Below are 13,747 nucleotides of genomic sequence, written 5' to 3'. Positions count from 1 at the left end.
ATTCTTTCTTTTTAATCTTTACCAGATGTTGTTTATACACAAACAATTTTTTCAGTACTCCATAATGCAATTATTGTTTGATTAGTGATAAATCTGTCATTCCTGGGCTTAAGAACTTAGCAAGTACCAAATGTATTTTTGTGTCTTAAATTTACATGTGTTCTTTTCCGTATTCAGACACAGAAGTGGGAGGTATAGGGGTGCCCGGCACCTGCTTCCCGATTACCTAGCCCCACCTGAAGTCCTTCTAGCCTCACCCAGTGGCCTCTATCCAATTAGCCAGAGGTAGCCTAGGCCAGAAAAAAGCTCCTCCTTCCCCTGCTGCTTCACAGCTCAGCCTCTGAGTGGCGCTGACCCCGAGGCCCACCCCTGCTTTGCCTTCGGGTTCTTCCTTTCTCCCTTCATCTCTGGCCACAAGGTCTACATCCCTAACCGCGATCCCACTGCAAGGAACCTGGCCGTGTGGGCCTCTCTCCCGGCAGAGCCGATGCTGGAGGATCTGGTGCCCCCGCGAGGCTCATGCTGGAAAGTGCAACTCCAGCCCAAGACGCAGACCCTGAAAGCTTCTGGCCACACACATCAGCCGGCACTACTGGGCCACTGCTAAGTTACCGACTTCAGCTATTGCTCAGTTACGTGCACAACATTAAAGCGCTCAAAAGGAAGTGCTGAAAAGACTGAAAAAGCAGGAAAAGAAAACCCTGGCATGTTAGTCAAACGCTGCTTAAGCACAGAAAACTGATTATCATCCTGGATATGGAGTTAATTCTTCAATGCAATATTTTACCAAGGAGGAGCTGTGCATTGGGAGTTTGTGTAAAGGAAGTTTCTTTTTTCTTTCTGAAATGCTGCAATTGCTACCTGGAGAATGCTGGGGTGCGGTGGGGTGGGGTGGGGTGCAGAAACATGTCCTATCCCATATCAAAAAGGATACTGAGATATCTAGATGCTTTTTATTCCTAAGTTCTTATTAGATAAAGAAATCCTTTGCATTGAGCTATAAAGATTTTTAGGTAGGAGAGAACACAAAGAATATTCTGATATCAAATCTGAGTGAGACAAAAACGGACACAAGTCTGCCTCCTGGGTGCCTCCTCTGCTCCTCTTCTTTCAGGGACACGTCTGCCTGGGAAGGTGAGGCTGGCTCCTCTGGACCCAGCTGCAGGTGGGCTCTGCCGGCAAAGGAGCAAATGGGAGGGCATGGGAACCGGGTACCTCCCGGCCCTGGCATGCAGTTTGCCAGGCAAGCACAGTACCACCCTGACACCCTGCAGACACTTTTCATTCCAATGTGGAATCCAAACAATAGCTTTCTGGGCTCCACAAACAGAAGTGTAACTGGAAAACATAACATCCTTCTAATCTGGGGCCAGCCTTGGCAAAGTGAGTAATGCCAAGAAAGCTGCATAATTAACAAGTGGCTTTCACTGCTGTCAGTGACATCAGTTTTTAAGGTCAGGTCTGAAGCTACGGATTATGGTCTTCCTGTGCCCTCGCTGTCAAGGGAAACATAAGACCATCGGCTTTTGAAAAGTTTCAGTCTGCAGAATAAATGACAATCTAGGGTGAATACCTCGCTTGAATTGGGAGCCACCAACGATGGCAGGCAGCCTGACTTGAGTCAGGTTCAGCACAGGGAAGCCAAAGGGGAAGTCTCAAAAGTGAACAGGCTTTGAAAACTTCTCTTTTATTTTAGATGTTAAATACATAGTCATTTGGAACTCTGGTAATAGGAGACTAATCCCTCATTATTCATGGTCTTAATGGACAGTATCAGACCTGTGAGTCCCAGAGGCCAAAGAATATTTGGGAAGGTCCTTTCACTTTGTACAACCTGTACCACACTTTTATCTTTTGTTTTTGTTACATTTTGGTAACTATAGAATTTCCAGGACTCAATCTGGACAGTCCCAAGAGAGAGAAATATAATTAACAGTGCTCTATATAAAACACAAGTTATGTAGACCATCACACTTTAATTACTCTCAGAATCCAACTCTAATGTAATAGGCATCATGTTTCTTCTGGAGCAGTCTCGTGCTATCTGAGTCTTAGAGATCTCTCTGATACTTCTGCAGTCCTGTCACTGCACCAAGATACTGCACTGCGATAAATGAATCAGATGATGCAATTAGGAAGCAGGCTCTTCAGGTTACCCCTGCAATCACTTAGCCACGTCACAGGCCTATTCCAGCCTGCCTGGCTTTCTGGCACTGCAGGCCTGGGATGCTGAGAACAGCCCACGCCAATTAGGGGCTTCCAGCTCATCGTCTGTACTGTAATTACCTCCTTGAACCATGAGGCACAGAGAGGTCACATCCTGTCAATGCCACAATAAATTAAACCAAATAACACCCTTTAGAATCCCCCTTTAACCATAATGGAAGCTCTGAATTTCTGCACACATGATCCCGATAAAAGCTTTTGTAAGTCGACAGACTTCAAAAGCCGTATGACTCGGGGGAGATTACTGTAAACTACCAACTGGACACTGAACATTATACAGTGATGTGCAGTGGGACGGCGTTCTCTGTCTCGCATCTACTGTGCTCGCCACAGTGCTGCTTAGGCGTGAGGGCCACAGGCAAAAAGGACACGGAGCAGGTTCAGAGAAGAATCCAAGGATTAAGGAAAGGCTGCAGAAAAGGCAACAGGACTAGAATTTTTCAACAGGGAGAAGACTTAAAGAAAATGTCATAAGCACCCTGGGAGCAAGTGCATAGCCCAGTTACTATATTTTGCCACTGAAAAGGGACCAGAGAAACTGAAATCCTAGTATGCACGTGTAAGTTAGAAATAGATTTACCAGACAATAAAGGTAATTTATGACCCTGACTCACCAGGAATGGGCTGCCAGAGGGCTTCTAAAAGTACTGGCTTATTTTGAATTATACTGCAATCATTTTAAAATAAGGTGCATTCCTATTTCTTGCCTTAATATACAACTCTTTTGGCTAGTAAGGCTAGGTAGTAATTATCCTTAAGAAATCTCTTTGAGCTCTCTCAGTCTTAATATACACACGTCTTCCTTTCTTTTCTATCATGGTAAACTTTCAAGTCAGGTGGGTTCAGTCTGTGCAGCCTGAGGTATCGGCGAGGGCCGTGTGGCTGTCAGCACCTGCAACCCTATCTATCTCGCACATCACTCTGGGAGGCCCAGGGGAAGGGTGAAAGGAGCCATGAAACAAGGGGAGAGATGGGATCAAGGAGGAAGGCAACTGATTCCATTAGGATTCCCTTAGACCGTCTCCAACTAGAAAGAAAAAGAAAGAACACAGAAGTTCCAACTGAACCAAACAAGCTGAAGGTGTCTGGGAGGCAGGGGTTGTATGAGCTCAGGACAAGTGGGCACAGCCAGCCTCAGGGCTTTCCTCAGTCTCAGCTCAAGGGCGAGGGTGAACACTCCCTCCTTGCCTGTGTCCCAGCCACCACCTCAAGACCAGACTGTTCACCGTGGCTCCCAGAACTACTTTCTCCACGTGCAGGAAGAGGCAGAAGACAATCTCTGTGCCACATCCCTGCAGGTCACAAAAGCTGAAGAGCAAACGGGGCAGAGTCCGCTGGGGCCCCTGGAGGACAGAGGCTTTGGGATCACGGAACCTGCAGGTTTCTGCACCATTTTTCTCAGGGTGCCTTGGTCTTCATTCCTGTCCTTACAAAATGTGCTCCAATCCCACAGAGCTGCCTCCCACGAAGGAAGATGACTAGTGAGTCAGTGGTGGCAAGGGCCACTGAGAGCCTAGGGTGCCAGACACTGGGCCAGGAGGTAGAAGTCCACGTGGGCCAGAGTCCCCCCTGCACAGCTCTGAGCAGGAAGGGAGCCTGGCGCCACCGTGCAAGGGAGGGTTGAAGGCAGGTGGCCTCACACCGAAAGAAAACGTACAGAAGTCTTAGCTGGTTCTGCTGCTTTAACCATATTTCTGGGGTTTTGTTCTCTTGAGTATTTCATCTTTCTGCTAGCAAAGAACTAAAAGTTTAGTTTTTGAATGTGTTTAACTGATTCTTCTGCTAACCTGTAAGTTCTTCATTTCTAAAAACTATTTCCATATTGAAATAAAAAACACTGTTTTAAACATCTGCTGGACAAATGTCAATTCTGGTGAACATGTGATACATGGCACATCAATCGAGTAAACCTCAAGTCTCTCCCTGCATGCTCCAAGGATGCAGAATAGCCCCTACGTTAGCGATTTTAAAAATAAAGTGTAGATACACGATCATTTATAAAGGTTCCAATTGCTCTTTTGTTTACATCCCCCCGTTTCATTCTTTGACTAAAAGAAATGATTCCCAGCATCTCCTGTAAGGATTTTTCTCTTCATCAAAGCCCAGCACGTACCAGCAATGAATCTTTTATAAAGCATTCGATCCTTCTCAGACAATTTCTCTCACTGGAGATTAGCTTTTCAAAAAGATGCAGCATTGTTTTTTCAAGGCTGGGAAGGTACCGAAGCCAGAGGCAGACTACAGCCGACACGGGGAGAGAAATCTTCTTCCTTTCAGAAAGAAATAAACAACATTTTAAATGGAAATGGATTACTGAAAAAAGAAGATTAAGAAAGTTCAAAATGCAATCACTAATCCAATTTGTGAGACTTCCTCTCATCATGGTCATAGCAGTGGCTAATAATTTATAGAATCGGTGAATAGTTACCAAGTACTCATTTGCAAAATAATGTGAATATGCTTCCACTTCAACTCCTCTTAAGAAATCAGAAATGCTCAGGAAAAAAAAAAATGCTTTCAAAAAGAATAAGCGAATGTCTAGTGATGGAAAAAAAAAAAAAAAAGGGAGTGATAAAAAAACGGGATGGAAAAGGCCTTGTGATGCCCCGTCTCTAACCGAAGAAGTGCGCATGTTCAAACCTAAGTCAGCATGCTTTACAACAGGGACTCGGACCTGGGTTTCAGTCCCAATGCCACTGCCTACTAACTGTATGACCTTGGGGAAGTACTTACCCTCAGTTTATTCATCTGTAAAATGGGCCTATCTCCTTCATAGTGTTCTTGTAATGATCAAATGTAACAACTCACGTACAGTGATAAGCACAGTGCTTGGCATGTAAATATTCAATAACTGTAATTGTAATCAGTTGCTTGAAAGTTGAAAATATTTTTAACGATTTCAAGGCCAGATGCAGTGGCTCACACCTGTAATCCCAACACTTTGAGAGACTTGAGGTGGAAGGATCACTTGAGTCCAGGAGTTCAAGACCAGCCTGGTCAAACAGTGAGGCTCCACCTCTATGAAAAAGAAAATGTTTTAAATTAGCCTGGCATGGTGGTAGCACACCTGTAATCCCAGCTACTTGGGAGGCTGAGACAGGAGGACCTCAGGAGCCCAGGAAGCTGAGGCTGTAGTGAGCTGTGTTCACACCACCGCACTCCAACCTGGGCAAAAGAGCAAGACCCTGTCTCAAAAGAAAAAAATCCAGTTTTTGTATATTGTGGTCAAAGCCTACTTGATGTACTAGACCTTAAGTATGATACTAAATAGATCGGCAGGACTGGGAATCAAAGATCCCTTAAAAAAAAAATAGACGCAGAGTCTTGCTGTCTCACCCAGGCTAGAGTGCAGTGGTGTGATCACAGCTCACTGTAACCTCGAACTCCTGGGCTGGTGATCCTCCTGCCTCAGTCTCTCTAGTAGCTGTGACTACAGGTGCACACCACCACATCTGGCTCATTTTTTTTTTCTTGTAAAGATGGGGTCTTGCTATTTTGCCCAGTTTGGTGTCAAACTCTTGGCCTCAAACAATCTTCCTGCCTCACCCTCCCAAAACGTTGCGATTACAGCCTTGAGCGCCAGTACTCTGCAGACACAACCATTTTGTGTAGCTACTTTTTTTTTCTATGGGAAAATATATTGAGGTCCTCTTGTGTTAGTGAACTGGGGCTCCACTTCCCCTCCTGGGAGGGAGCATGAGGGGCACGTATCTGACTCTGAGCCCCCGCTGCTGGCTCTGGGACATAGTGGAGCTCCCCTGCCAGGGCAGTTTGCCCTTTACCTGCACATCCCAGACAGTGGGTGCTTTTCAAACCTGATGTCTTTTTCATGAATCTCCTGTCTTGCCCCAAGGAAACTAAGCAAACAGCAATGAAGCCAGATGCACACAGACCTTGAGGTGGGGAAAAGAGAGCAGTGTGTGTCCCCAGACCTGGCTGTCCAGCAGAGTCACTGTCACCCCCTCCCACTCTCAGGCAGCCACAGATGCTACTGCTATTAATAAGGAAAACTGAAGTGGGCACAGGCTCCCCCGACCCAACAATGCCCATCCCATCACCATGACTCATAGGCCGCTTCTCTGCAGAGCTGGTGTGAAGCCCAGCTCCGGATCCAGGGATGGGAAGGGACAGAGCAGGGGACATAGGGAGCAGTTCCTAGAGGTTTTGCTTTTTCTGCTTGCTTGCTGTAGCTCCTGCAGAACTTGTCCTGGGTTGACCATGGGGCAAAAGCAGCAGGGAAGATGCTGAAGACCCAGGCGGACTGCGGAGGAGCCTGCAGAAGACGGGGGGAGGGTGGGCACATTCACCTCAGAACCTCCCGATCTCGCGCTTGCACCCTGAACTTCAACTTGTCCAGGAGCCACCAGCAGGCCCCGTCCCTCATCTCCCCACTTCTCACACCCAGCAAAGCCCTGCCATGGTGCCACACCTCCTCAATGCTAGACATGCCACTTCCTCACATGTAAAGAAGGGAAGAAAAGATTTGTGGAGGATTTAGTAACAGCTCAGTTGAGGTGTGTGGATTTGGAGTGTATGAGGCACAACTGAGCAGAGATATTAACTAGGTCCTTAAATATCCAAGGTGGAATCTCTGGGAGAGGTACGGGCTGAAGGTACACATTTGGGTGTCAGAACTCCAAGGGAGGAAGCTGAGTGGGGGGCGGAGGCTCGAGCAGCAGGCAAGAGAGGAGAAGCTGCAGATGGCAAGAGGCACAGAAGCAGAGGATGCTGCTGCCCGAGCACGAGACACAGGCTTTGGGCAGGAAGTGTGCCTCTGAGCAGCGCTGCGGAGGGCAAAGGCACCCTGGGTGTGCCAGGCAGGCCCTGGATGGCAGCATGTGGCAGAGGGAGGACAGGAGTGGAGGTGAAGCCAGGACTGGAGACAGGACTTCAGGGGACCGGTGGTGACGGGAGTGGTGCCAGGCGGTGGCCCAGAGGTGGGGCCTTGTGTGCTCCTGAAAGACTGCCAGTGGGCAAGGTGCAGAGGAGCAGAAGCTGAACAGCAGTGTTTTGCTTGCACCTGAATCCTCGTAACAGCCCTACAAAACAGGTAAAAATTACCCCCTCCTGCACAGGCGAGGCAGCCGAGAAAAGAGAGGACCAGGACTCGCAGCTGGTAAGACCTGAAGCCAGGGCGGCTGGGGCTGGAGTGAGTACAGGGCCATGCTGGCTCTGAAGAGGGGTGCGGGATGCAGGCTCAGGGGGACAGCAGGCAGCTTGACTGGGTGAGCCAGATGTCCTGTGCCTGTGCTCATGCCCCTTGCGAAGGGGAAATGCTTTTCCCGTCTAGGCGATCAGCCAACTTTAGCCACAACAAAGAAGCCCTGGGGAGGGGTTCCTGTCCAGTAATCAGGGGGAAGCAGAACACCCCTGGGTGTGGAGAGGGTGCCCGCAGCTTCCATCATGGAGGCAGGACCACCCCCACCACGAGGCAGGAAGCTCTGCAGAGGAGAGCTCGGCTCTCAGTGGCTCCTCCCGTCTCCAGCAGCAGTGCTGGCTGTGACCGGCTTTCCTTGGGCCTTATCCTTCTTCAGAAGCCACGTAACATGAACCTGTATGTCATCGGAAAGGCGCTGCACTGCAGCGAGAGGTCTTCCACCAGCACCAAGTCCTGGCCGAAAGCCGTGGCACAGCACATGTCATTCACCCCGCCGGGTGACGGCAGGGAGGCTGCTGCCACGTGCAGGCCAGGCTGCCAGGAGCAGCGCAAACTCACGTGACCCGCCCCGCGAGGCGGAAGGAACCAACAGACACTGCAGAGTCACACAAGCGCACAGATCGCACGCCAGTCGGTAAGAGCGTGACGCTCCCATTCTAGCTCGAAAACGACGTGTGTTGATGACTTTTTATTAGAGCCTAGATTAGGAGCACACCCTACTAATTGCTGCGCGTGGTTAAGTTTATGGACTCGTGTTTAATATTTGAATAGATTTTGCTCCAAAGCATGAGTGATTTAACTCTTTGTAATCATTCCTGAACGAAGGAATCACCGAAGCGGTATGATCTTGATATGCTTGCCTAACAGAGTTTGGCCGAGCCAACACATTTGTGTTCTACACAGTGCTCTTCATGTGAACCAGGCTGGCTTTAAATAAAAAGGCAAATCACAGAAAAAGAACTGGAAATGGCCCACAGAAATATGCAGCTCCCCCATCTAATTAACAGTAAAGAAAGGGAAAAGCACCGGTACAGTCAGTGTGACCCTCGCGTGCTGGCGCTGAGCAGCGGCCAAACCCAGTGCTGGGGCAGGCACTGGGTGCACCTCCTCACAGCCGGGCGGGCAGTGGCTTCACACGTCCAGTCGGTCATGTGGCACCACTGAAGAAAACTCAGGACACACACACGCACCTGTCTTAATCAGTATACTGCTGTGAATTTGCCTGGCAGAAATAGAAACATGGGTTTGAGGATATTTATTGCAATCTTTAAATATAAGGACAAAACTAGAAACACTGCCATGTGCAGCCACGGACTAGAGCGTGGGCCACATGCCGTGGACTATGCCCCTACTTCAAATTAGCTGGACTGATGTCCTATGACGGGTGTTTAAGACACGCTAGTTAAAAAGCAGGTTCTGGAGTGATGTACCTATGGTGTAACGCTGCTTTTGACAATGAGCGGACAATGGCTTTACATGGACTTTACGTCTAACAGGCATAAGGTATGGCTACCAGAACTGGAGGATAAGGAGGAGGAGGTGATGAACATTTTCTGTAGGTACCCTGTGCTATATGGCTATATTCTGTGGAAAATTTAAAGGGCCAATCAAGTAAAAAAGAAAAACACGTTTTTAGGAGGACTGAAAAATTTCATTCTGCTGAGTGTGTTAGCCACAGAAGCGCAAAGGTTGCTCTTTTCTCCTCCCATCCACCTGGACCTGACCAAAACCATGACTTCAAGGAAAACAAAGACACAAATTTGCTCCCAAATCCCTACCTAATAACTGAGGGAGTTTTCTGTATTGTGGCTATGTTTTAGGAAAAGGGTAAGGCATTTGGAATTTACGTGCGATACGTTACTATTTTCTCCTTTAAAACAAAATGAGCAGTAGGCTTCCAGTCAGGGCTCCACTTAGAAATCTCATTTGCAGTGACAGTGTCTGACACGAGGCAGGGAAGCCTAAACAGGACGCTCTCCCCTGTCCAACAGACTCTGGACGGACACCTCGTTGACATTTAGAAAACTGTACTTTGTTTCTCCCAGATACTCAGTTTAGTAAGACAGTTATTTTTTTCTCATCCTTTCCAAAAAGAGGCAGCAGGTAAAGAAATTGGTCCAACTGCTTATTAAATAACTTTGGCTCCAAATACTTTTATAGCTACAATTTGAAAAAAAACAACAACCCAGAATGCACAATTAAATTATTCTCAAGAAAGGTTCCTGATAAGGGAGGCCCATCTGGGAGGCTGTGTTCCAACACTGTCTAAGTAGAAGGGAGGCCAGAGATTCCTCAGGTAAGACAAAGGTGTGCCAGCAACAATCCACCTTTTCAAACCAGAAACAGATCAAGGCTGTTTGGGCTGCCAGAGAAACTCACACAACTTGGGATTCACTGTTCTGGAGAACTGCTTAGTTCCAAGGAAGCGTAAAGAAGACTACTCACATCCTAAAGTTGTATTTAGGTGACAGCCTGATCCAGGCAATCATCACAATTCAGACAATGGTTGCCATCATTATAATCTACGTGTACAGAACAGCTCCCTTCTCAAAGTGCAGCCACCAACAAGCAGAAGAAATGTCCAAACCAAACACACCGGAATGTCTGGTGATTACACATCAATATCAGATTTTTATTAGAAAAGTAAACTACGACTAAATTCGTAACCATATTTTATTAAGGTTAAAAAAAACAGGATGTGGGGCTGGGTATGGTGGCTCATGCCTGTAATCCCAGCACTTTGGGAGGCTGAGGAGGGCGGATCACCTGAGGGCCAGAGTTCAAGACCAGCCTGACCAACACGGTGAAACCCCATCTCTACTAATAAAAAATTAGCCAGGCATGGTGGTGGTCACCTGTAATCCCAACTACTCAGGAGGCTGAGGCAGGAGAATCACTTGAACCCGGCAGGCAGAGGTTGCAGTGAGTCAAGACTGTGCCATTGCACTCCAGCCTGGGCAACAGAGCAAGATGCTGTCTCTAAATAAATGAATAAATAAATAACAGATAATGTGGCCGGGCACAGTGGCTCATGCCTGCAGTCCCAGCACTTTGGGAGGCTGAGGAGGGTAGACTGCTTGAGTTCAAGAATTTAAGAACAGCCTAGGCAACATAGCGAAACCCTGTCTCTACCAAAAATACAAAATAATTAGCCAGGCATGGTGGCACATACCTGTAGTCCTAGCCACTCAGGAGGCTGAGGTGAAAGAATCACCTTAACCTGGGAGAGCGAGGCTGCAGTGAGCCATGATTGTGCCACTGCTTCAGCCTGGGTGACAGAGTAAGACCCTGTCTCAAAAAGAAAAAAAAAGGATGTGAGGCAGTCTCTTAGTTTCAATCATGAATAAACAATATTAATAGGAATGGAGTTCTGGTTACTGCTAATTCTTTGCCATCTTTCTGTCTTGGTATTATGCTGATCTTTCTTTTGTTTAAACACTCACCTATATGATTTGACAATATTTATATCCTGATTTTCCTTATCTCAGTTGAAAAAAACCACAAACCCAACAGCCTGATTGTAGGTCAGCCCTTTCTTGTAATTTGCGGTTTCATTTTCAGAGGTCCTATTTTGCTGATTTGTAACATGGCTAGAGTGATACTGAGGGTTTTCAAGAAAAATCCGTGGCTGCTCAGAGTTATTCTAGTTAAGACTCCTGTTTTGGGGGTAATTTGATATGCAAGAGCACGCCAGATGAGTAAACTACTAATAAATAAATTAGTCAAGAAGCACAAATTAGGTTCTTCTCATAGGATAATGAACTGTTTTCTTATTAAGCATTGTTGGAAGCTGTATTAGCTCTTCCAGCAATGGGAATTAAGCTTACATCTGTTTTAGTTTAGTGATTCTTTTGTTAGGGGCAAAAATGTGAGTTTGAGAAAACCTAACACTACACATTGTAAAAAATAATAAATTACTAGAGTCAATAATGGTAACAGTAATATGCTAATAGTTATTTTTACTTTTATTTTTAAGAGACAGGTTCTTGCTACATGGCCCAAGCTGGACTTGAACTCCTGGCCTTAAGTACTTCTCCTCCTTCAGCCTCCTGAGTAGCTAGGATTACAGGTATGTGCCAGTGTGCCTGGTTTTCTTTTTTCTTTTTCTTTTTAAAGCCCACAGCACCTGCTACTCCCCAGGCCCAATCCCCCTCAGCTTCTGGTATCAGGCGAGATTGGGCACATTAAGGGTGGTATAGTGCAGACACTAATGGTTACAGAGTATTTACTGTGGGTACCAGGCACTGTGATAAGACTACTACAGGCATTCAACTCATTTAAATCTTAGTGTGAGCATTTGTCCTAGTTTGCAAGTTTACTTCTGTTATCCCACCATACTTATAAAAGGGATCTCCTTTAACTCTCAAAAATGGCATGGTCTAGATTTTAAATCCTATGGCTACTCTATTTAACACTCAGAGCCACCCCTGAGCTGTGAGTGTTGGCGTGGTCAGTCAGTTACTAGAATGTCAGTCATACCCACTACTAGGAGCTGTCTTTACTCACAGAGCACTTCTCACACTGTGACTCTTGGATTTTCTCCTTCACACCAACCAACACTCCCAGCTCTCTTCACACTAACTGGGTGTCCAATGATTCAATTCTGACACCAGCTGGAGTTAGCACAGACCCCACAGGTTAAGGGCTCAGTCCCACAAAACTGCCCCTGCTTCAGATGCCAATCACAAGTCCAGGCCTCTCATTCTTCTGACCAACTAGCTATAAAATCAGAGGTTCCAATGACCCTCTCCTCGGGTTTGATAATTTGCTAGAATAGCTCACAGAACTCAGGAAGACACTTCACTTGCCATTACCAGTTTATTCTAAAAGATACGACTCAGGAACAGCCACATAGAAGAGATGCATAAGGCCAGGCCTGGGGGAAGGTTCAGAGTTCCCAGGCCCTCTCCAAGCATGCCAACTTCCCAGCACTTGGATGTAACCACAAATCTGGAAGCTGTATGACCCTACAGTTTAGTGTGTTTATGTAGGCCTCACAATGTAAGCATGACTGATTAAATCACTGGCCAGTAGTGATCAGGCTGAACTCTGGGGGTCGGGCATGGTACTGAAAGTTCCAGCCTTTTTTCATATGGTTGGTTCCTCTGGCTACCAGCCCCCATTCCGAGGCTATGGTGGGGGGATGGGGAGCCCACCAGGAGTTACTTCACTAGCCAATCCTACACTCAGGTGTGGTGGAAAGGTACTTATGAATAATAAAAGATGCTTTTCTCACCTCATCACTCAGGAAATTCCAAGAGTTTTAGGAGCCTGGATGAATACCAAATTTAATTTCTTATTGTATCACAAGATCACAGTCACGCCTTCATTCTTTTATTTTTTTTCCTCATTTGTCCACTGTTTCATTCATTCAAGCATACAGAAAAAATTCCCCATCCAGTCTTCAAGCTTCTCAGTATTTTTGAAGCAGTGGATTCGGATGACCTCAGAGGACATGTCATGCTGGATTTCTTATACTCCAGACTTGCAAAAGGACCTCAGCAGCCCGCCCAGGAAGGTTTTATGCAATCTGTAGCCTGCAGTTGCCTATGACAGCAGCCCCAGGGACAGACATGAAAAGTTGACATTTAGGCCAAGAAATTATAAAGTTCCTCTAGGTTATCTAAACCATAAAGAGGGGCAAGCATCTGCTGTTTAAAAGACAGGCAGCCCATTGCTGAAAATATATGACTGCATTTGGAAGCCAAGGCCAAAAACACCAGCCAATTGTCAAACAGATGAAATTCCACTGGTGTACTGTGGTAAGCAAATAGTTGGAAGGCTAAACACAGGGTAGGGAGCACTGGTCAAAGAAAGCATGTGGTTTCCAAATGACCATGCAGCACATTTGGGGAGGGGGTGCTGGGCGCGGCTGGTAATTTGCACTGACTGATTGGATCAGCCTCGCTGTGTCAACATGTGGCTGGGAAGTTCTGTCTACGGGAAAGTGTCCATGGAGATGCTCCAACTCTTACGCCACTGCTTGGGGAACTTGCTGAGCTGAAGCCACAGGATTTGGACACACTGAAGACCACCCAGCACTTCTGGACAGTCTGTCCCTTATGGGTTAGCAGAAATAACTTTCCAAACTAAATAAATTTTATGAGTTGTTGAGGGAGAACGTGCTATCACAAGCAAAATTACAAGCAAGGGAGTGTGGGCCTGTGGGGAGCCGTTGCCCTTGGTGTTCCTCTGAGCGCTGCGCTGGAGCAGGAGTAACTGTTCTCTGAGCACGTCGCCTGGCTAGCGATTTCTGAAACAGCTTTTGGGGTTTCACAGGGGACCAGAAGTGCTCTCCTGCAGATTCCCTTTAATTCAGCTCTTGCTGAAAGAGTAAGGCTGGACATGGGGGTACCTGAAACC

At 46.8% G+C, this 13,747-nt stretch overlaps 1 protein-coding gene across 2 annotated transcripts in view; it reads right to left on the bottom strand.

The window, feature by feature from the left end:
* Positions 1-13,747, bottom strand: part of FANCC (FA complementation group C) — a 225,565-nt gene that overhangs the window by 49,070 nt on the left and 162,748 nt on the right. For both annotated transcript variants that reach the window (XM_039474662.2, XM_074395629.1), the window contains exon 9: positions 4,340-4,496. In XM_039474662.2, the coding sequence (XP_039330596.1) occupies positions 4,340-4,496 (157 nt within the window). The remainder of the gene's footprint in view (positions 1-4,339; positions 4,497-13,747) is intronic.

Source organism: Saimiri boliviensis, chromosome 2, assembly GCF_048565385.1.
Source record: "Saimiri boliviensis isolate mSaiBol1 chromosome 2, mSaiBol1.pri, whole genome shotgun sequence".
Classification (NCBI taxonomy): Eukaryota; Metazoa; Chordata; class Mammalia; order Primates; family Cebidae; genus Saimiri; species Saimiri boliviensis.
Note: the sequence above shows the minus strand (reverse complement) of the source record. Positions and strands in the feature narration are given on the sequence as shown.